Genomic DNA, 23,741 nt, shown 5'->3' on the forward strand with positions numbered 1-23,741 from the left:
TTTTAAGTTATGTAAAGTCTTTTTATATTGGGTTAAAAAAGTTAAAAACTTATAGCAAGAGGCAAATAGTCTGGTAAACACATTGGGAACTTTGGCTGTGTTCACAAGAACCTCATTTAAAGTCCTGGTTTTCTACAGTAATAGTACATAGAACATTTAAATATGTGGGTTTATTCTTACCCGTTTTGTATCTCCTCACTTAGAAGAAAGTATAAAATCTTAAGCTACATATAGAAATTGAAAATAGGGCCAACAAGAAAAATCATTCTGTTACCAAGACTTTACAGCCCCTTCCATAAACTCTCACATGCCCCTGAGCAATAAAACACATTTGATGTGATGCTTTCCATTTGTCTCTAGTGTTTATTTTTTGAAGGATTTTTAAAAGATATATCACAAATTTCAGACAGATAAATCTGCACCAGAGAATGAACTAAGGACAGCTGATGAAAATAGAGGATTAAAGAATTTGACACACAGAAGAGAAAATGACTGTAACATTTAAGGAGGAGTATTTTTATGGAAACATATTAGATGTATTTGGAAGATTGGCTGGGTGTGTGGGGAGGGGGAGAAAAATATAAATTCCTATTTAATGCATCCCACGGAGATAGAGTTATATAGTCAGTAATTCACCAAGGCAGAAGGGCTCTGACCTTTGCTCTTCTTTAAAGGAATTAAGACAATTAATGACTTTCATGCCCATTATGACTATAGGCAATAGTAGTTCTTTGCCTCCTGTGTTATGATCTATATTTCAACGGTTTACTGGGGGTTTTATTTTAAGCTGTTGTATACCATTTAATCTACTTCACCAAATCCCACTTAAGAATCAAAGCACAAACCCAGAAAGCATCTAACTTCTCTTATCTGTTTGCTATAAAAATTTTCACTACAGGACAGATGCTTCATTCCAGAAAAAGCAGGTAGAGCAAAGAAGAAAAAAAAAGACTACATTCTGTCATGACTGCAGTGGCGTATGTCTTGCTATCAGTTTTCCTGCACGCTGTTTACTATATACCTATTGAGCCATAATTGGAATATTTAGAGTTTATTGTAGGATATTTGGATTGTTTTTCAAAACACAAAATACTCTAGGGTTTATAAAAGAGGGATGATACTACTAGTGATCTTGTAGTGCTCTGGTCTGATCCTGCAGATAACAAGATTGTCTCACATTTGTTGGTGGCTGAACCGGAGAAGATCTATGCCATGCCTGACCCTACCGTCCCCGACAGTGACATCAAAGCCCTCACTACACTGTGTGACTTGGCCGACAGAGAGTTGGTGGTTATCATTGGATGGGCGAAGCATATTCCAGGTACATTTTCTGAAAAGAAAAAGAAAAGAAAAGGTTGCAATTAATTCCCTAGGTTATGTATATAGATTTGGGCGAATTCAAATTTTTCTCATTTGGACTTAAAAAAATGCTTTACATTTATTTTTAGTCATAATTTAGAGCTTTGCATATCCTAATAGAATCCTTAGACTTTATATTATTTATATTGGTACCACCTTGAGTTCTTGCTAGTTTTTCATATGTACAGGTACTACTGCCAGTGTAAGCTAATGAGAATATAAATTTAAAACATTCTTTATCCTTTGTCAAAATTCCTACCTTTTTCCTAGCAAATACTCTACTTTTTCTTTTCACTTTAAAAAAATGTTTTTGTCAGCGGTAGCCTAATGTACTATTTTCCCAACTAAGAATCACTAGTTTTGTTCATAGTGGCTAGTTATATCCTATTGCTAGTCATATTCACAAGCTTTGCTTTGGTTTACCATCAGATATTTATCTTAAGTTTACAGATAAATTGTGAAAATAAATATTAAATGGACATGGTAACTTTTCCTACATGGTAATTTAAAGTCAGCATTTAAAAATATTTCTCTTCTTTTTTTCTGACCCATCCTGTAATATGAACAAATATATCCATGCTTGTAAGTTTTGAGAATTTTAGTATTCTACTTGAATTATTTTTTATTTGTTTGGAGTTGAATTTTCAGATAGTTTATAAACAAGTTTTCAAATGATGAGCAATGTTTTTCAGGTACAGTTAACTTATTTCTGTCTCCTTAAACTAGTTTGTCTTTATGCTTTGAATGCTACAGTAATTTCTTTAATCAAATTGATGGAAGTCCCTTTCCCAGCCCACACTGAAACCAATTTATTGGTCATGATACGCCAGCTATGTTGCTAACAGTCGTAACGAACTGTCAGGCGATATCGCAGTGAAGCTAATTTGAAGTCATTAGGTGTGCAGCGTTCAGGCGACAATTTGTTACAGTGGTTAGGAACACAGCTGACATTTCTGAATGGCTTTGTTCGTTGCAGTTCTAGATGAGGCCAAGCAAATTGTAAACTAATTTAAACATCACTCTGTATTATACCAGCTACTTTGTCTTACACCGTTTGCTAATAAAGCCCCCCAAATTAAGTCAAAACTAGTTAAATAGGTGAGCTTGTATATTCTTTAGAAGACACCTACACAAGGATTACTACATATAAAAGAAGAATAAGAATTTGATTGTGTGGATATTTGATATTGCAGTTGGACTGTAATCACATCTGTATGACTTTTAGAAAAATAAAAAGAAAGGATTTAGTGCAGGATGTAAGACGATTGTTGATTAATGCAATGGGAACAGCCAGAATTTACTTCAACAGTGTATGAAAACTTATTTGTAAGGAAAGCACTATTGAAGGGTTTAGAGATGAAAGAAACAAGACTAACATTTGTTGAAGTGTCCATAGACACTTTTTTAGATGATTGATATATATCATTTATATTAATATATCATTATGATATATATACACACATTTTAAATATCATTTTTTCACCCAGGATTTTTCAGTCTTGGCATTATTGATATTTGGGATAAGATAATTCTTTGTCATGAGGGGCTGCCCTGTTCATTGTAGGAGGTTTAGCGGCACCCATGGCCTCTACCCACTAGATGCCAGTAGCACCCCTGAATTGTGAGAAACAAAACTGTCTTCAAACACTGCCAAATGTCCTCCAGGAGATAAAATTGCCCCAACCTGACCCTCCTCCCCCAAACTGAAAACCACTGTTCTAACCCAGGCATCAGGTATTATTATTCTCAATTCAAAGATAGGGAGATTACAGGTAGAGAGAGGTAGAAAACACTTGCGCAAATTCACAGCCATGTCCAGTACCTTCAGAGTGGTTTCCTGGAGTAGAATCAAGATATTTTAGTCTCCGGTTGATTGCATTTAAAAAACCTATTTCAAAATGATAATGATGATAATATTGTTATTAACAACAGCGTGAAAAGCTGTGTCACTGTGGTTCCAAACCACCCATTATTTCGGAGAGTTCTGCTCAAGTTCTCCCTGAAATAACAGACTTGTAAAGCCAATATTTTGCTATCATACAGATAAAGCATAATAAAAACCAATAAAAGTCAACAATTTCTTTTGAACTTTCTAGTAAGGAAAGAAAGTGATAAATATGTAGGTCTGACTGTGCATCCAAGTAGAAATGTCAGATTACAAAGGGACTTGTCACAGTAAAGGGGCTCTAGTGACTTTTGTAAAGATAGCAACTTTAAATAACTATGAGTAACACCATTTCCAGTGGTGGAAACAATTACTATACGATTATGGGTTCAGTCTTAAGCTGAGGCTTAGAATTGGTGGGGACTGCCGTTATTCTCTCTCTATAGCAAATGTCAGAAGAGTTCACTGTGGAGTGGTAATTCACAGCTCTGATTTTCGTGATACACTGAGGGTGTTCTAAATGATTGCAAGGAATATCTTGGCTTTTCAGAAAGGGATTAGCAAAACAAGAGTTAACGGAAATTTAAAAAAAATTTTAACAATACCTGTGCCATACAGTGCTTGAGGTAGAAGGAGAGGGTGTTCTGATATCAAAGTGTGCTGCCTTACCCTGGGTTCAGGAGGTTGGTCAGTAGAGGACCACACTACAGCTATATGGACTGAGAGACAGGGAAGTAAAGGCTGGAGAAAGTAAAGATTAAAGTCACATTTCTGCCTTGATAAAAGTAAAATCGTGTTCTTGATAACATGAACCAATCCTGATAACTGGGGTCATAGCCGGAGTTAAAGTGAAATCAGAACTGAAATTTCATCCGTCTTGGTCTTAACTTTAAAACTCTTTGTTTTTGTAAAGCTTATGTTAAAGTGAAGTCATTTTTTAATACACTAAAATTCAAGCCCCTGTTATCTTTATGCTGTTCTCAGTTTGTGTAATTACACCCATACACATACATATATATTTTTAAAATTAAGTTTAGCATAGAAAATGAGTAGTTTTTCTGTGCTGCTTCAAATGTACTTTTGAACACTTTCTTTATAAGAAAGTGAAGGATACAACGAAAGAAGATATTGAAGAAAATACATATGGAATGGGTTTTTTTTATCAGTAAATAGAATTAGTTGACTTACATTAATAAATCATATAAATGGGAAAGTGTGTTGTTATGAAACATGACCATACTTTATCTCTAGAAGAAAAAAGATCACAAGGGCTTTAGAAAATGCTTGACTTTAGTTGGAGGAGCATAAGGGCACAAGAACAGATGATGGTGCCCTAATAGCCCTTTTTAAGAATGACAGGGCCCAGCCATTAGCATCCTTTTATATCCTTGGAAATTGCTCATGCCTCGCTTTTCTGGTTCCTATCTGCCTGACTCTTTTTTTATTCCTCTTTCAATTTCGTCCGCGCTCGGATAAGCGCATGCTAACACAATATGATTGAGCTGTAAAATGGAACGCTGTCGCCTCTAATCTCCTTTATGTAGATACGGAGGTACTGCACACTCCACTTCACTCCCTCTCCATTGTTGGCCTTTTTTAGAATGGGTTGCCAAGTAATGGAGGCTCTGTCAAATATTACAGCTAGGTTTCACAGGGTGTGATAAGACGATTATCAGCCCAACAGTCAGATCTATTATTGTTCTTTTTGGTTGATTAAAATATTATTATGTACTGTAACTTTGTTAGCAAAATGCAGAATGTGCTTAGTCAGATGGTGCTTTAAAAAGCATAACCCATATTAGCTGACCTATATAAATGGCTTAAATATATTTATGGATCTTGCCAGACAACTTAGTTTAAAAGAACAGAATGGTATTTTAACAATTAGATGAATGAATGCATTTTAGAAAAATAGTCTTTGTTTAATATGGCAAATCTTCAGGTCTGCTTGTTTATTTTTGACATGACAAATTAAATAATTACCCATTGAAGAAGGAGGACTTTGCTCAAGTTTGGGGGCCTCAGTTACATTTTTCAAAAGATCTCTATTGTAATGATATCAAATAGAAAAATTACCTATAATTTTTCTTCCTATCAACTGGAGGCAGGAGATATTAAACTCTAAAAGAAAACTACATAAGGAAGATGATGTAATAAAATAGTCTTTAAGTATATGTATTCACATAAGAGACAGAAATCTAATCCATATAAACAAATATTTACTATTTGTCCTGAAACATTTTTTAAATAAAAACATTCAGTTAGGAGAACATATCAAAAATTGCTCATTGACTTAGCTTTTTATAGTTTTCTCAGAAGCATTTAGACTTCTCTAACAATGAAAGGAATCTATAAAGAACATGGATAGACTGTTTCTATATTTAGGGTATAAACTTTGAAAAAGAATAGCCAAGCATGTGTAAATATTTATTGCTAAAGATACTGCTTGAAGATATATTTATCGTTCTAATAAATTTTAGAGAGTCCAATTTTTAAGATTATATCATCCACCAACCAAAATTATGGAGGTTTCATTTTTAAAATACTCATTACTGGGTGCTGATGGATAAAATACCCATCGTAAAATAGTAGCACCATTAAGTGACTAGGATACATGCAAAAGCACAAGAAAATGTGGCAGAAATAATTTAATGTTATGTTTCCGTTTGTAATGTAAAGTATGTTTCTATGTATATATGTGTGTGATTAAGGTTTGATGTACAGGACACAGGACATGGTTGACCAAGGGTGAGTTATACCATATGTTAGTCATACCTTATATTCTGTTTTGGGTCTGTATCATTGGCACTTGAAAAATGTTTATTGATTTGTTGACTAAAAATGTACATGGCACAAAACTCTTAATTGGCTCTAAGTTTCCACCCTCTACTCCATCCCATAACTCAATTTACATGGACTTACAATCTTTCTGCTTTGCTGTGAATGAATTAAAACACTTGCAGCCTCTTTTTTCAGGATTAACTGTTCTTTTGTATATGTAACCAAATGATTTTAGAACTGTGAAGTAGTTAAGTCTTTTAGTTAAGTGGAAGAAAGTTAAATGTAAGACCCAAAACCTTGGCACTTAATAAGACTGTTTAAATTATGAGAATATTCAATTATGGAATGGGTGCGGTGGCTCACGCCAGTAATTCCAACACTTTGGGAGGCCAAGGCAGGTGGATCACCTGAGGTCAAGAGTTCGAGATCAGGCTGGCCAAGATGGCAAAACCCCGTCTCTACTAAAAGTATAAAAATTATCTGGATGTGGTGGTGGGTGCCTGTAATCCCAGTTACTCAGGAGGCCAAAGCAGGAGAATCACTTGAACCCAGGAGGTGGAGGTTGCAGTGAGCCGAGATCATGTCACTGCACTCCAGCCTGGACAACAAGAGCAAGACTCCATCTAAAAAAAAAAAAAAAAAAAAAAGAAACAATCAGAAAGAAAAACAAAATACAATTATGAAATATTTAAAGGTTATTTTTAATGTACCTGGTAGTTATATACCTGTATACCTGTAGTTGTGATTAATAAGGGTCAAATGATTCTGAAAGTAAAATCAGAAAACTTGAGCTGTCATTGAGTAATTTTTTGTAAGTTACTTAATTGCCCTCACTATCAGTTAAAATAGAAATCAAATGAGGAAAAAAATACACATGCAAATTATTTATATATATAAATAATTTTCAAATTATAAAGCATTATCTAAATGTACAGCATTCGGTGTTCATTTTTATTTTCAAGGTACTGCCATAGATTGTCATTGCAATTAAAACCAAGTGATCTAAAAAGTTAGTATTCATAAAAGCAATTTATAAAAATTCAGAACAAACATCAATTTCAATAGAGAGGGGAGAAAAGCTTATTTAATCAAGAGAATCATTGTGTAGATACTGTCATAATTTTATTCTACATGGGCAGGACCATTGGCGTCTAAACAATTTAGTCCAGCCTCTTTGGTTAAGACTAAAACAACTGAAAATTTACCAGTTTAATAGTTTCTGAAGTCACAACTAAGGCATTGAAATAGGAACCAGTAAGTTGAGAAATAAGTTTTGAAAAAAATAATCTGAAGTATTACCCAGGGACTCTATTTTCTGCAGCTACCCTTGCTGGAAACAGAAAAGTAGACCAACAGAGAAGTAGCTAGGTTTCCTAGGCAGAGATCTGGGTCAAGAGACAAGCCAAAGTTGTGAAAAATGCTCAGAGAGGCCTGTCCTCACCACTCATGCCATTGTTTTTGACCTAATATACAACTCTGTCATCATATTAAATATCCTGTGCTCATGTGATCTCCATTCCAGCATTGCTTTTGCTTGTTCCCAGGACTCCCCAAAACATATTTGCCGTCCATACATAACCATGCTCTTGTATACCTGTGATCAAAGTGAAATAATCATTTCGTAGTAATCACTGAATGCAATTTAAATATTTGAGTGTCTGCTGTATGTCTAATGCTACACTTTGTACTATGGGAAATTTAAAAGATGTACATGACATAACATCTACCTTGAACGTTGGATCTATGTCTGCATAAATACATATACATGAGTGTGCATATATTTGTGATAATCTACTTGGTTTACAACTTTAATAGTTCCAGAATTTATCCAGCTTTATTTTTTTTTCATGGGATTAAGCTTTATATATAAAACTAATTAACATCTCCATAGTTATTTATTGTTTACAAAAGACCCTTATAAACTTTTATGTGATGTCCGCAACAATTCTGTAGGTAAGTTTTAATCTTATTAGTCCCACTTTATAGATAAGTAAACCTGAGAGTCAGGAACCTTGACACACACCGTTGATAATGATACTTAGACACATAGTATATTTAACTTAATGTGTTTTTTGGTTTTGTTTTGGTTTGTTTTGTTTTGTTGTTTTAACAGTGGCTTCCTTATATCTTTCTTTTCATTCCTTGTCTGCTCTTCTTTTGTTCATTGTCATTTGTTCCAGATTACCTACTTCTGTTTGATAACAAGTTAAGGCAAAAGTAACATATTTGCCCTATCATTAAATCTTATCTATACATTAAAAAATGAAAGATTAAAGGGAAGGAGAGTGAATTTAAAAAGGAAATGTATGTCCCATCTTTAAATCAATAAAAATCAAGGTGTTTGGACAAGAGTATATTCTAAACATTCCTGATTACAAGTTTTACTGAAACAAGTCAATCACTAGCTGCTCATGTGAAGAGCTGGCAAAGTCCTTAAATGATTGGTTGCTAAGATTGGATGCTCCCCTTCTCTGACTCTCTTCAGATCACTGGGCAATTAATCTGAGTGAAAGTTATAGGTAAATTGGAGCAGAAGTGAGTAGTTGTGCAAGACTTTCGGCCATATAAAAAATGTTAGCTCTACCACTTAACAGTTTCTTCTTAGTTTCTTCCTCCCTCCTTTTTGCCTTCCTTTCCTTCCTTCCATGCTTAAGCATTTAATGAGCTCTATGTCAGACCCTGTGCGCTAAGGATACACACATGAATACAGCACAAATTCTGCTTTTAACATCTTCACAGTGTGGTGGGTGATTCAGAGAGATGATTTGACAACTATAACTGAATGCTGAGGGCTATGATAGTCCTCTCCTACAGAGTCACATGGAGACTTAGAAGGAGGAGCATGGGAAGAAGATGTGACTTGAGGCTGGAAAGATCTGCAAGGACCCCATCACGGAAAACCTTGAATTTCATGCTAAGGAAAACAAATTTTATTCTGAAGGCAGTGAAGTGCTATTGAAAGTTTTAACTGAAGATGACCTGAATTGAACTGCATTTTGAAAAGATTAAAATTGGAACTTTTGAATTATTTTACACGCAGAAAGATTTCCCAATACTTTCAAAAACAATTCCTGAGTGCCAAGGATTTCTATATGTACTGTGTCCTAAAATATGTTATCATTTGAAGGCAAGTTCATGGTAATTGCTAAGCTCTTTTGAACGATAAAGTGACAGGATGAGCTCAATCATTCAGTTCACCATATATTATAATATTTTAGAAGCCTGAAATTTCCTGAAACTTACCTGAGGATTATCAAAATATCAATATCCTATAGACCTGGCCCAGGTCATATATTTTTTTTTCTGGCACCCTTCTTTTTTGTTAATGGAGCTGTTACCTCTGACTTTTTAGTTATTCTTAAGCTGCTTGATAAGTTAGAGAAAGCCTTGTGGTTTTGTGAGAAAATTGTTATATAAAAGCTGGCATAATTAGTATCATTCATAGATGCTTAAATGCTTGATTAAAAAAGCTTTTTCCACCTCTAAAAGAAAAGTTGGGGGAGGAGTGCAGAACACGGCACATAGAATGTTTTGTTTTCCCCTTTGCTCCTTTTTGACCCTCTCTCCAACCCTAATCCCACTTCCCTTCAGTGGGCTGGTTGCACTTTTTCCCCTGCGTCCCCCTTTATCCGCCTCAGCCAATCTCCAAATGAGTGCGTGTCTATCCTGGCCTTGGCTTTGACACTCTGGATATATTGATTAATAGTTGCCCTAAGCTCCTTTTAGCAAATCAAATTTTCACTTTTAGCAAGGATTTCGCCTCTGATTTATTCAGCAAAGTGAAATGCACTAAATTGACTTTGACATTCAGGGAAAATGGCTGAAAAACAAAGAGCAGAGGAAAGAGATATAAATTGTGTGGCAGCTGGAGACATCAGGCATCTGAGAAACAGTTTTGTATAGAATACAGTCATTTAAAAGTACTTTTTAAACAGGCAGAGAAGTGATTTCTTAAACTTGTTTTAACTATTCAGGTTTTTTTTTGTTTTTTTTTGTTTTTTTTTTTTTTAAAGAGGGCACCTGTATTACTCAGCTGAACTTAGAATTTCTGATAGGATAACACTGTATTTTGTGCATATAATAGCTGGGTAATCCAGCTTTGTACCTATCAAATTAGTTCGTGAAAACTGGAAAGTAACCTAATTATTTTGGAAGAGAAATATTCAAGTCACTTTAAACACAAAATAGAATTGTTACCTTGAAAGTGCTAGTGATGTATAGTAAAGTGTGTATGTGTTTTAAAGGATAGAGCTTTTTCCACCAGAAGGAGAATTTGAAATAATTTTGGATCACAAACCTCAGTAGAGAAAAGCCATGTACCTTTGCTCATCTGTATGCTTTTTTTCCCCCAAGAATATCAGCCTTGGCTGTGTTCTTTTATGTGACTGAGTCAGCCTACCTCCTTGTTAGACCAAGGTTCAGTGAATAAGTAACCACCAGGTTCAAGAAACAAAGTGTGGTTTTGATGTGTAAAAGGCAATGGTGCTGGTGTGGATGAAGAAAAGAGAAAGGGAGTTGAACTGAACTCAATATGCACACTTGGGGAGGAATTAAAGGTGTGAGGAATATCAGGGAATATTTTTGATATTGAGATCTAATAGACTGTTGCATCGCCTCTCTTGAGGGATTATCAGGGCAGTGAAAGGAGAAGAGGAAGGAAACGCTACAGCAAATTCCTTTGCTGTTCATTTCCCTCTTTCTTGTCGACGATGAATTTTCCTTATTAATCACAGTAAGGGTCCACATAGACGTAGTCAAAGCACTATTCTCCCTTTCACTGGACATTTTTATTATTCTCTTTAATTTTCAACAAATCTAACGGGAAAGCTGTACTAACTGACATCAAAAGTGACCCCAACTATCCGTATTAATGGCATTTTACAAATTAGTTTTTTTAAGAGATGGGGTTTGGCTCTGTCACCCAGGCTGGAATGCAGTGGCATGATCATAGCTCAGTGCAACCTGGAACTACTGGGCTCTAGCAATCCTCCATCCTCAGCCTCCTAAGTAGCTGAGATTACAGGCATAAGCCACTGCACTCAGCTCAGATGAGTTGTTTTTTTTTTTTTTTTTTTTTTTTTTGAGACAGAGTCACTCTTGTCGCCCAGGCTGGAGTGCAGTGGCACGATCTCGGCTCACTGCAACCTTCGCCTCTTGGGTTCAAAGGATTCTCTTGCCTCAGCCTGCAGAGTAGCTGGGATTACAGGTGCATGCCACCAAGTCCGGCTAATTTTTGTATGTTTAGTGGAGGAGGGGTTTCAGCATGTTGGCCAGCTGGTCTCAAACTCCTGACTTCAGACGATCCACCCACCTCAGCCTTCCAAAGTGCTGGGATTACAGGCTGAACTACTGCGCTCAGCCTCAAATGATGTATCTTAACACCATACCAAGTGTGTCCACAGCACTAGACTCTTATAGAAATATTATTTCACTAAAATCCTGCTGCTTCCTCCCCAATTCAGCCATCATAAATAACCTCAATTAGAAGATTTCAATTAGAAGAAACAATTTAACCTGCCAAAATCACTCATTGACAACAGTCTAAGCAGGCTATGTTGTATGCTAAATGGTCGTAACACCTCCATTTGTTTATACATACTTTGCTATGACTCTTAAGAAGAAAACTTTTTTTCTCCCAGAAAAAAAACACAGTTTTTAATTTTTGATTTCTGGAGTAGTCCACGACTTTTATATTAATTTTTGCCAGGTTATTTTTTTTTCCTATAGCAAGTGTCAGGAATGATATACAAAGTATGTAAACTCGAAGTAGGGGTTTTGTTTTAGCTTTTTATGTACACTTGGATCTCTTATGGTGCAGTAAAATATTATTTTCATATGAATTTAAAAGTACTAGTGCATTGTATTTTGGAAAGGAGAGAAATATAATGAATAAACCCAATCCATGATAATTCTGAGAGCAATAGTCAATTCAACTTAATCTGAAACTCTGCTAGTCTCCAGTAATCACATAACTTTGCTTCCAATGAGGAAATTATATTTTCATTGCCAGAATGGGCATTATTCTGGCAATGACAAATTGTTAATATTAGAAAGTCCAGAAGGGGAAAAGACCAATTTCTTCAACTGGATTTAGCTTAAGCAAGTTGAAAACTGAATGTCCAGGTCAGCAACACACCTACCCAGTTTCTGAGAATCATCTGAGCCCAATTAAGTACCATAACACTAGGGGTGTCTCCAAAGAGCAGCCACCTCCTCTCTGTATGAGGGAGCTTCACACCTGCTTAACCTACATTAGGAAAGGATTAATTACCTGAAGTGCTGGGCCTCCTCCACCAGTCAGCACGTTTGTGCCAGGGCACATGGTGGCCTGGGCTGCAGAGGGAGAGAGGGAGAAGGAGCAGCTGTGAGTTCCTGGAGAAACTAACTCTTCCTGACATGGTCAGCATTTTAGGAAAAAAAAAAAAATAAGTCAAGCTGATCTTATTCTTGTGATTTGTCTGTGTCATGGCAAAGCCCAGTGGCAGGGTGTCCTCAGCACAGATTTGTATACCTAAAAGAAGAATGCACTCTCAGAGGTTCAACTGCAATGTTTTTTAGATTCATCTTTTGCAGAAAAACATGTAATAATTACTTCAGATTTTTCAGCTTTGTTTCTGTGAATTGCTGTTATTCTAAAAGAGAGAGCTTTATAATAAATGTTCCCAAACTTTCAAAGTATGATTGTTTATTTAAAAGCATGTATAGAGGAAGCTTTGTAACACCCCTTTCTAATATATGGAATAATATCAAAGCTAGGTCCCTTTCCCCAAAAAGTCCATTCTGGGATGATAGAGCTGGAATGGCCTTTAGAGATAATTTGCTAGACCATTTTATTTTAAGGGGAGGCACCATATTGTAGTCAGCAATGTACTGTCTTTGTAGTTAGAGACCCTCGTTCAAATCTTGGTATTGCCACATCCCATGAACTCAGTTTGCCCATATATAAGTTGGGGTTAGCAATACCTGCTGTATGGATTGCTGAGATAATCCAATGAGCTAACATAGGCAAGGTGCCTAGTCTAATCTTTGACATATAATTTCAAGTGTTCAACAAATGTTAAACGCCTTTACTTGCACATTCACTTATGGATAAAGATGCTTAAGATCAAGAAAGTTGAATGATCTGCATGAGGTCACAAGCTAGTCAGAGACAGAGTTGAGACTAAAACTCAGGTCTATTAATGCTCAGTTGTGCATTATTGATATTTATCATTATCACTAATGGTTTTTCAGAAAAGAGTATACTATTCCTGCTTATGCATGGTATTAGATATTTAAAAATTATCATCTTAACTTTTTCCTATATTATATCACATTACATATATATATATACATGTATTTATATGGACAATATATTATATTTCTTGAAGATAGATTAATAGCAGTGAATATGTTTTAGGAAAGTTATTTCGGTATATTTGAAAAATTAGATATCACAAAGTATAAACAATAGGCCTCTGTTATTTGACATAGCCTGGGTGTACTCTGTGAATATATCAGATTAAATCTGTTTCTGAAGGACTATTAATTTATAGATATGGTTCAGAATCTTTCTATTTTGTGCCGAGAGATATAGTAGAGAGACTGACTGAGGTTTGTGATTGGGGAACATGGCCAACAGCACAAGTGGCCGAGAGTTTGGTTGATGGAACAACTGCCAAGGATCTTGATGCAGAGCTAAATAGTAAAGACAACAGAAGGATAAAATAACATGAATTTAAAGATGCTTTAAAGGCACACCCCAATAATAAATCTCAGTCAGCCTCTCTACTATATCTCTCTGCACAAAATAGAAGCATCTTTGAACATACCATGTAAGCATTGATGCTATCTTTGAACAAACACTGTTTCTGGCAGATCAGTACATAACATTTGGTTAAAATTAGCTTGTGAATAATCCACGGGTTTTAGTTAACCCGATCTGTTGTCTGACCCTTTACACTCTGAGGGTTTTAACACGTCTGTGTATTTGCCGTGAAACTTTAACTCAAATTTCCAAGGCAATATTTTATAGTTAGAATAGAATTATTTATTATTTAATTTGAATCGAACCGTACTATATTGTATGGTTGAGTACATTTTATACGGCCTGAGAATGGGTAGCCAGGTTATCACGAAAAATCAACTAGGATATTTTTTGAGACATCTGAATATGGAAATAAGCTTTATAAATTCAGTTTGACATTTTCCTAAACACTTTGTAATATTCAGTTCCTCAACAAAAATACCATGTGCAATATATTTTTGTAGCAAGCTCATGCCTATTCATTTATGCACTAAACAAAGTATATATTAAGAGCCTACTATATGATAAGCTTTACTAACACTGCTGTTCTTGGGAGACTGTCTTTGTGAGTATTTTATGACTATGAAGCATGGTTTATGCGTTATCAAAATATTTTTTGAAATTTTATTTCGAGACTGTTGTTCTGCAGCCTATTCGTGATCATAATTTTAATTCTTCTGTCTCACATAGTCAAGAGTCTTGAAGAAGTGTTTTGAGAGTGATGTAAGTCAGATGTCAACCACGCCTCCTGGCCTAGTATTTCAGCATTGACTGTTCTGCAGCTCTCTATTCCCATGTTCTGATTATCAGCCATAGTCTGTGGACTAAACTGAGAGCCAGAATCTGCCTGAAAGGGCTTTTATGCTGTTCTCAAACTCTGTATGCATGGTTGTTCTGAAACCATTTGGATTTTAAATAGTTAAACTACTTCAGAAACGGAGTCCCTTTATGAACAGAGACCTGTTTTCTGCATTAAGGAGGATGGCAGTATCTTTACTTTAAGAAAAGGTTCTTCATTGACCATGACTTAATATGGGAATATAGAATTGATTACAACCATTGTTTTTCTCAAGATTGTTAAGGTTGTGTTACATCTCCTGCCGTTGACTTTTGTTCTCTCCGGCAACAACACAGTTCAGAGGTGTGGGCTCCATGTTGCGTCCATACTTGGCTTGTTATCCTCTTATCAAGCTCTTAGCATCCCTTTGTTTATTTGAGGCGACAGGAAGACTGTGTAAAGGCTGCTTAGTCAGGGATATCAGCCTTGTTGGCAGCGGAGTGATTGCCAGTTGAAAAACAAGGCATTATTGCTCATTTTTTCCCTCTTATTAGTTTGATTACATTTGCAAATCAAATCAATCCATCAGACATGATCAGGCCTCGTCCGCATTTTAAGGAATAGTAATCTCCGTCTAATAAGATGCAAATGTGTCACATCGGTAAGTAACCAATAAATCATCGTCTTGTCTTTGGCAATCATTAAATATCAGAACCAACAGTCAATTTTTAGTATTTTCAATTTGCGATATGCCGCTGGAATATAAAGATAGATGGACGTAATTACACAAACCAAACACTATTTCAGTTCATTCCAGACAGCAAATTTAGTGGAAGGTATAACTGGCTTGTCATCACACTACATTATTCCTAGCGGTTCATGCAAAGTTCACAGACAAGCTTCAAATGGACATTGCTTTTTTTTCAACTTCTAACAATGTCCCCACAATGGCAAGCAAACTTTGATGTAAGGACTTGAACTGACTTCCGCACGGCTGTTGCAGTCAGATGCCAACATGACAGAAAACATATGCTCTCTCCCATCAGAAACTGCTGGCAGTGCCAGCTCCAATCTTCTATATTTCCTCTCTTAAAAAAAAATGAACTTACAACTGTAAAAATAAAGAAAAACAAGAACAACCAAGAACTCTTCAGGTGATTTATGCCATGCTCATGTGTTTGAATGGAACGGTTTTCCTTCAGGGGGAAAATGTGAACAAAAACTTTATTTTTCTAAGTTTCACATTTTAGAGCTTCTCTGTGTGGGCAATGTAGTCTTTTGATCTAAGCCATTCTCTGTGAAGATGTGCATGTATACAGTGACCCAATATGGCCAGGAAAGAGAAAGAGTGTGTTAATTTGGGGCACATACTGAAATCTTGGTAGATATAAGATGTTATAATTCAAAGGATAAGGAATGTAATTGTTTGGATGGACTATCTGATCTGAATGTCTTTTCTCTAATTATGCTCGCCTGGCAACTCAATATCTGCTGATGACCTGTGACACTTTTCCCTTTCTTTCTTTATTTGCAGAAATTGTCCTATCACAAATGAAGGACCCTCCCTAATATCTCTTGGTTCTATTTGATTATCTCAATGCAATCAATATTCATACTTTCCCTCCTTTCCAATATTTTTCTCTTATCTGTTTCTCTTTCTTTAGAGTTCTGATATAAAAAATTCTTTTCCATCATTGATCTTACGGTATTTAAAATTTGCAACTCTCTGATTTTCTTTTTGGTCTTAGCCTTACTTAGTTACTGACATCACTTTTGTTCTTTTTCTTTCTTCTCTGTAGAAGTTATTTGCCTTCTCCAGTGTAAGTTGCTAAATAGCATGTGAAGAACATATTTATATGACCTTGGTGCACTTGCTACTTATTTCAGTGGCAGTTGAAATAGTCATTGATAGAGTCTAGTTTGTCTTGACAGATTTGTCATATTCTATATAGTTAAAATTTAGAGCTTAACATTTGGCAGTACCAATCCTTTGGCCTGCTAGGTCCCTTATTTGCATGGAGAAAAGCAAATTCTTTGGAATCTTACTTAATAAACACTCTCATTTGAAATTGACAAAATTAAAATTTTTACTGCATTATTTACTTAATTATTTTAAATGTGTTGGATACCTTTATGGTAATTACTCTGCAAGGCAATATACAAAAGTAAGTAGGGTAGATGGAGGCACACTTTCCTAAAGCTTAGAGTCTATTGGGGAATACAGACAAGCAAAGAGGCATTTATAACAGTGCTCTACGTGCACTGATGGAGTAGCACAGTGTACTATGGGTATACCATGGTGGAAACGCTAACATTTGGAATCAGGGTAGACTTCTTGAAGAAAATAACATCTCAGCTGGATTTGCACAATATAGAGTAATCCAGTAAAGATAAATGTATGGGAAGGTGTCAAGGTGTCAAATGTATGGGAAGGTTCAATTATTAGCTTCCTTCTTTTGGTTAAACCTATAGTATAGGTTAAACAAATCCATTTTCAATAACTCTGCCTCATTTGTTAGCAGAACTGAAGAACATCATTCATCGAAGAAAGAGCATTCTTTTCAGTTTTAAGGAATTATACTATAAAAGTTGTATTAGACTCTGGTTATAGACCAAGCCAGGAGGCTTCAAATTTAGACAATGGGAACATGCAGTCACTTGAGAGAGAGGTCAAGACAAATTTTTGAATCAACATAATCAACTTATAAAATGTCACATGTGTACCCATGTGATTCACCTTTCATGCCATACAGGTGGGCAGACAAAATGAGCCAAATCTTATAAAAATGAGCCAAACTTTACAAAAGCAATTTTATGCCGCTTCCAGCATTGTTTTTCTTTCTGCACAACCGATGTGAATTTTTAAAAATACAGTCCTGGTCTTTCCAGGTGATTGTTTTGGTAGCCAACCCACATAGCTCAAGGAACCCCGTATATAGCAGCAATTGCCAGGAACCCCTATGAGTTACTGCTGATGAAAGCCATATAGCTCATGCCTTTGAAGCTTTGTACCAGAACCTTATGCTCCCTCTAACCAATTTACATACCACCATGGTATGTTTAATTTGCTTTTTCATCAAATCAATAATGGGTCTAATTGAAAAAATTGGCAGTGCTACGTGCAACCTAACTACTGATCTCAATGTTTGCCGGCTAAAGGGAATGTTGCATAGCTCTGTGTCAGACACCTGCGTTATTGGTGTACTCCTGCTACTAATGTGTACAAAAACAAACATTAATACAGGTGGAGCATCTGCACCAATTGATCACTATGCTATGAGAATTAATCACCTGGCTTTCAGCTTGAAGAATAAAATTTACATCTTTAATGTATGAAATGTATTAACACACACGCTTGCACCATCGACAGGGTGATGTCAGCAGACGTGTATGTACAGCCCCATTAAATGTGTGCCTCTGGACAATTGTACCTGGGAGTGTAAATGTAGGGCTAAGTTTTAAACACTTGATAGCATTTTTAAAATTTAGAATTGAGACTTTTTTGTTAGCAGTGATGGAAAAAATTTGGCAGTAATTCAAACAAAGGGACTAACATTGAACTCTGGAAATCTGCCTTCAAAAACTGTATGAGGAAGATTTTGAGGTTGAATTTTACTCTTTCTCATCCCAATCCAGAATGGGTTTTGGTATCATCATCATCATCATCATCATCATCATCAACAACAACATCAACATCATCCAGCTACATTCATTGAGCTCTTGCTAGGTGCCAGGCCTGATACTGATTATTTTACATATATTATCTCAATTAATCTTAAACCTAGACTTGAAGATGGCCTCTCCTACCATTTTATAACTGTGAAAATTGAAGTTTAACGAAGTCAAACAACTTGCCTGAGATCCCAAAGCTAGTAAGATAGCAGAGATGAGCATGTTCTCATTCACTCATAAGTGGGAGTTGAACAATGGGAACACATGGACATAGGGAGGGGAACATCACACACCAGGGCCTGTCAGGGGGTGGGGGGCTAGGGGAGGGATAGCATTAGGAGAAATACCTAACGTAGCTGATGGGTTGACGGGTACAGCAAACCACCATGGCACATGTATACCTATATAACAAACCTGCACATTCTGCACACATATCCCAGAACTTAAATTATATATATATATATATATATATATATGTATTTTTATATATGTGTGTGTGTATATATATATATATATATATATATATATATAGAGAGAGAGAGAGAGAGAGAGAGAGAGAGGCAGCAGAGGTGAAATTTAAATTTAGGTCTATGATTCCAAACCCTGACCATTATCCACTATGCTAAACCAAATTACTAATATAGACTAGTCCTTTTTAACTTTCAACCTGATTTTTTTTTTTAAAGCACACAGTATCTCCAAAACTTAGGCTGACAAAATGTAGATTTCATTGATACATCTGATAATGTCGATTTGATCATTATTACAGGACTGGCTACATATTTGGCAAAGTCCACTGCAAAATGAAAATGCCGATCCTCTTGTTAAAAATTTATTATGAATTTCAAGGTGGTGACAACAGAGCATTAAACCGAGCATGGCTTCCTGCACAGTTTGCATGCCCATGAAGCCGGCCTAGTATTGCTATGAGAGATGGAGATTTTGCTTGGGAAAAGGTTTAGGAAATAGAGGAGGCCCTTTTGTTCAAGTTTGTGTAGATTAGGTTTGCAAAAATGCCGCATAGACCCAGACAAGCTTTTTTGATACCATTATCCTCAACAACGAATAATTCATTTAGGAAGGAAAAATGTTTTACATCATCACAAGCCAGTAGTTGACACATGGGGCAATTTTGCCTCACAGGGAACATTTGGTAATGTCTGACAATATTTTGATTGTTACAGTCAGGGGAGAGAGATCCAGTGGATAGAGGCCAGAGCTGCCACTAAATAGTCTATCTTGAACAGGACAATCCCCTCACCTCCTGCTCTCATCAAAGAATTATGTCAATAGTGCTGATGTTGAGAAATCTGTCTTAAACCATCCTACGAGTGAGTTTTTTAGTTTCCTATTCAATTTTGCAAGTCTTATAAATTAATACATAAGTAGGATAGTTTTATTATCATCTCTAGTCTCTCACTTGACAAGAAGTCATCTTCATCAATAAGATCAATAAATATTTTTTGGGCAGGGCAGACAGGGTATATTTGCATGAGCACTCTGTGACCGAGCAGTACATTTCATCTTTGGTATTTAAAAATAAAACAGAAAAAACAGTGAACTCTAAAAAGTGGCCAAGGAACATTTGAATTAAGAGTTTTCTTGGAAATTTCATGGGAGATATTTATTACATTGTTAATTACATATTCACATATAATGGGGAGAAAGAGGCCATTGTAGCACATCGAGTAAACAGTGTGCATTTTAACAAACATATAAATATGTATGTATTCATCAAACAACATTTTCTTATTATAAACACTAAGTGATAAATGTTCTAAATACGCAGATCAAAGCTATGTATATTTGAAGACATTTGAATTTTTAATAGATAAATCTTTTATATGAATTTATACAAATAACATCAGAATAATTCTGAATGTTAATATTAATCTGGACATTTTTAGAACTTATGCATTGGGGTGGGTATGTTACAAGCTTGACAATGAATTGTTTAAAGTTTGTATTAAATCATTAATACAGGCCAGGTACAGTGGCTAAGGCCGTAATCCTAGCAGTTTGGGAGGCAGAGGCAGAAGGATCACTTAAAGCCAGGAGTTTAAGACCAGCCTGGACAACATAGTGAGATCCTGTCTTTAAAAAAAAAAGCATAAAAATTAATAAATTAGCTAGGCATGGTGGTGTATGCCTGTAGTCCTACCTACTGGGGAAACTGAAGCAGGAGGGTTGCTTGAACCCTGGAGGATGAGTAAGCTATGATTATGCCACTGTACTCCAGACTGGGTGACAGAGTGAGCCCCTGTCTCCAAATGAATAAAATAAATGGGTACATTTTAAAAAATCATTATATGTAATATATTGTTACATTGCATAAATACCAGGCAATTACTTGAAAATATATAAGAGGCTATATGATTCAATTCTTACTGTCATTTTCTAATACTTAAAGTGTTTTCCTAATCATTTAAGAGAAAAACACCTATAAAACCATAGTTTTATGCAGAAATTTTTATTAAAGTCAGTTTCATGTCACTGTCTTTCAATTCAATTTCTCTCCATCTAGGACATATTATACCAAATTTTGAATAACTCCAACTCCTTACAGCAATGTTACAAAACAAAACCAAAAGTGTTTTTTCTAGGTAACCTGAGAAGGTATTATATTTGGAATAGAGTCCCTCAGCTCTTCAAACTCATTCTATGTACCATTCTAACTAGATTAACTCTTCTTCCACTCCACAGCAGATTTGAGGGGAGGTTGATGCTAAAGGGAATCCCATGGACAGCAATTAAAAGTAAGAGAGCCTGCATGAAAAAATGTGAAACGCAGATTAAGTACCAAAAAGCCTAGCACTGGAAGCTGTGTAATATGGGTTTGGGTATCCCCCATGTTCCTCAGTAACCTTGGAGGGCATCTCCTTACAACCCTGGATCTCCTGATTGGTTCCTGATATTGTGCAGATTCTAAGTCAGCAGGAAAATTAAATATGTATGTAATAGACTTTGTTTAGGAAGAATGAGAAATATGTAATTATTTTTAAGGAATTTAATCAGGGTGACTAAAATCTTTAAAACATGTTTTGGAGTTTTATATAATGAAATTCACCCATGTGAAATGTCTCTTCACTTTGCAGTTCTGAATTATTATTACTCTTGATGAAAAAATAATAATGACAATGATTATCACATGCACAATGATGTTCAGATTATAAAATCATTCCAAATAAATTTAATATTCACTTGCATTTGATACCTACAACATCCCTGTGAAGTTGTTGTCGTCATCCTCCTATTTTGTCCGGATGAGGAAACCAAGACCCAAAGTTTATTTCCAAGTGTACACAGTTAACTCTGTATGAACATTTGCATCCTGAATAGTATCACTCAAGTAATTGCTATTCACATTTTACAACACATATGAATTCAAGTTATCAAAAGTTTCTATTCAATGTTCGGAACGAATCTCTAAGTTTTTTTTGCATTTTCAGCATTATTGAACATAAATGCAAAAAAATAAGATTTTATAATCTCTTCATTTTTTTAACTGAACTATCTCTTAAAAAGACATGTTAGTAACTTCTACTTGTCATTATCATGTTAAATACAAATAAAATCCTGCAAAGTGTGGAATACTGTTTCAACCCTGTTCATCTGATGGTGGATACTATTTTTCCAGTGAACAGACTGAGAGACTACACTGCAAATGTAATCATAGTTTTCGTAGTGAAGCGCCAGAAACACATTAAAAAATGTGATAGTACATGTTGAAATTCCATGTATTTGTAATCCAAAATTTAGTGGTGAGCCTCTAAAAGGCAACAATTAAACGTGAATATTAAGACGATAAAACAAAATTAGAAGCTTGCTGGGATCCTGGTGTGATATAAACCCATGTTTCCAGGATGAACTTTAACCACCTTGAGGTTCAAGGCAGTTATTTCTTTACTCATCAAGAGCTGTCAGGGATTAGAAGAGGCATGGAAGAAATTTCTTGGATGTTTTGTACAAAAGAATAAAATATATTTTTATCCCTAAACTTTTTAAATGATGATAGAAAACTTCGACACATTCCTGATGAATACAAAATGATAATCTTGAAGGCAGGTTTGGAAACAATACTACAATCCAAAAAAATAGTGTCATTCCATGGATTTAATGGATGGATAGTACAGTGCTGCAGGCACTATCAGAACACACAATTTCTTGTCAGCGATTTGAAGATTGTCCCAACTAGGTAGTCAATTTCCAGTTGTATTTTACAGTGCACTTAATTCACAGTGTTTGTCAATAGGGTGCTATGGCTATTTTGAGTGGAAACATATGTGTTTTGTGGAACTTTTTGCATTCTTTGGTTCTTCCACTAAATCCCTCAGTTCAAAAACACTGCTGTACATTTTCAAATGCCATCTGCTTGAGGGGAAGGGGGAGATAGAAGTAGACTTAATTGAGAACAATTTGAGTGCAAATAAATACTAAATTAAAACCAGTCCCCATCAAAATGGGATTATTCATGCATGACACAAGCAAGACTGTATTGTCTATACAAAATGTGGACCAAGAGCTACATTCATAAATGAATAAATAGGTAGAGAGAAGAAAAATTCAATCCTACAACATTACTGATGTATTTTTTGTGGAATTAAATGTTTTAAAACACAGCTGGAGTCATTAAGAACTTTAAGTTTATTTAGTAAATGAGTATAAAAATGTGAAAGTTTAAAAAACAAAGTTTTGAAGGATAGTTAGAGATATATGTGTAACAAATGCTACAAAATAATAGTTTTCTGAATATTATTGAAGTATAAGCCTTCATATGGCAGTTTTCTATCTCTTAATTCTCCCTCTTACATTGAGACCTAATAGGAAATTCTAGGGGTGTGTGTGATGCATCATCCACTGTTGCTGAGATGTGGCTCTCTCTTTCATTATTACATGTTGATGTTTCATTTATATTTGTATTTAAGAGCTATAGCTACTTTTAAAGAGTTGCTTTATAAGGAACCAAAAAGAATTGCATCTTTTTATTCTTCCAAGAGAGAAAAAAGCCTGAATCCTACTGAAGTGGTTAAATAAGAAGTCCCACATCTGGGAGGAACATAGAAAATTGTTCAAGAAAGAGGAAAAAAAATGGAATTCAACAGGATGTGAGCATTAAAAGAGATGCCCTTTGTAAACCAGATGAAAAAGATAGGAACTGATCAACAAGGATTAGTACTAGAATCAGAAAACATTCTCTCTCTCTCTCTCTCTCTGTGTCTCTCTCTCTCTGTCACAGACACACACCTTATACCCACAGAATGCAGTATATCCATTTCATGAGGAATTACCAAGAATACATCTTAGGCCAGTTCATTACCAGGGAATGTCTTGGGTTCGGCTCCCGAAGTATGGCCAGAATGAAAATCCCAAACCCTTGGTAGTCGAAGCTCCCAGGAATCTTTTGTGTGATCACTCTCAGGGATGCACAAGAAGGTTTGGTGTGAGTCACGATTTTCAGATAAAGGTAAATGGACTATTTG

General features: G+C 35.5%; 1 protein-coding gene across 10 annotated transcripts in view; it reads left to right on the forward strand.

Annotated features, from left to right (window-relative positions):
- Positions 1-23,741, forward strand: part of ESRRG (estrogen related receptor gamma) — a 594,759-nt gene that overhangs the window by 529,629 nt on the left and 41,389 nt on the right. For 5 of the 10 annotated variants that reach the window (XM_003265099.3, XM_003265098.3, XM_003265096.2 and 2 more), the window contains one exon: positions 1,160-1,321. In XM_003265099.3, the coding sequence (XP_003265147.1) occupies positions 1,160-1,321 (162 nt within the window). Of the gene's footprint in view, positions 1-1,138; positions 1,322-23,741 lie in introns of all 10 variants that reach the window. The other 5 variants (XM_030812870.1, XM_030812871.1, XM_030812869.1 and 2 more) reach the window with 1 other exon arrangement.

Source organism: Nomascus leucogenys, chromosome 5 (assembly GCF_006542625.1).
Source record: "Nomascus leucogenys isolate Asia chromosome 5, Asia_NLE_v1, whole genome shotgun sequence".
In the NCBI taxonomy this organism is placed as follows: domain Eukaryota; kingdom Metazoa; phylum Chordata; class Mammalia; order Primates; family Hylobatidae; genus Nomascus; species Nomascus leucogenys.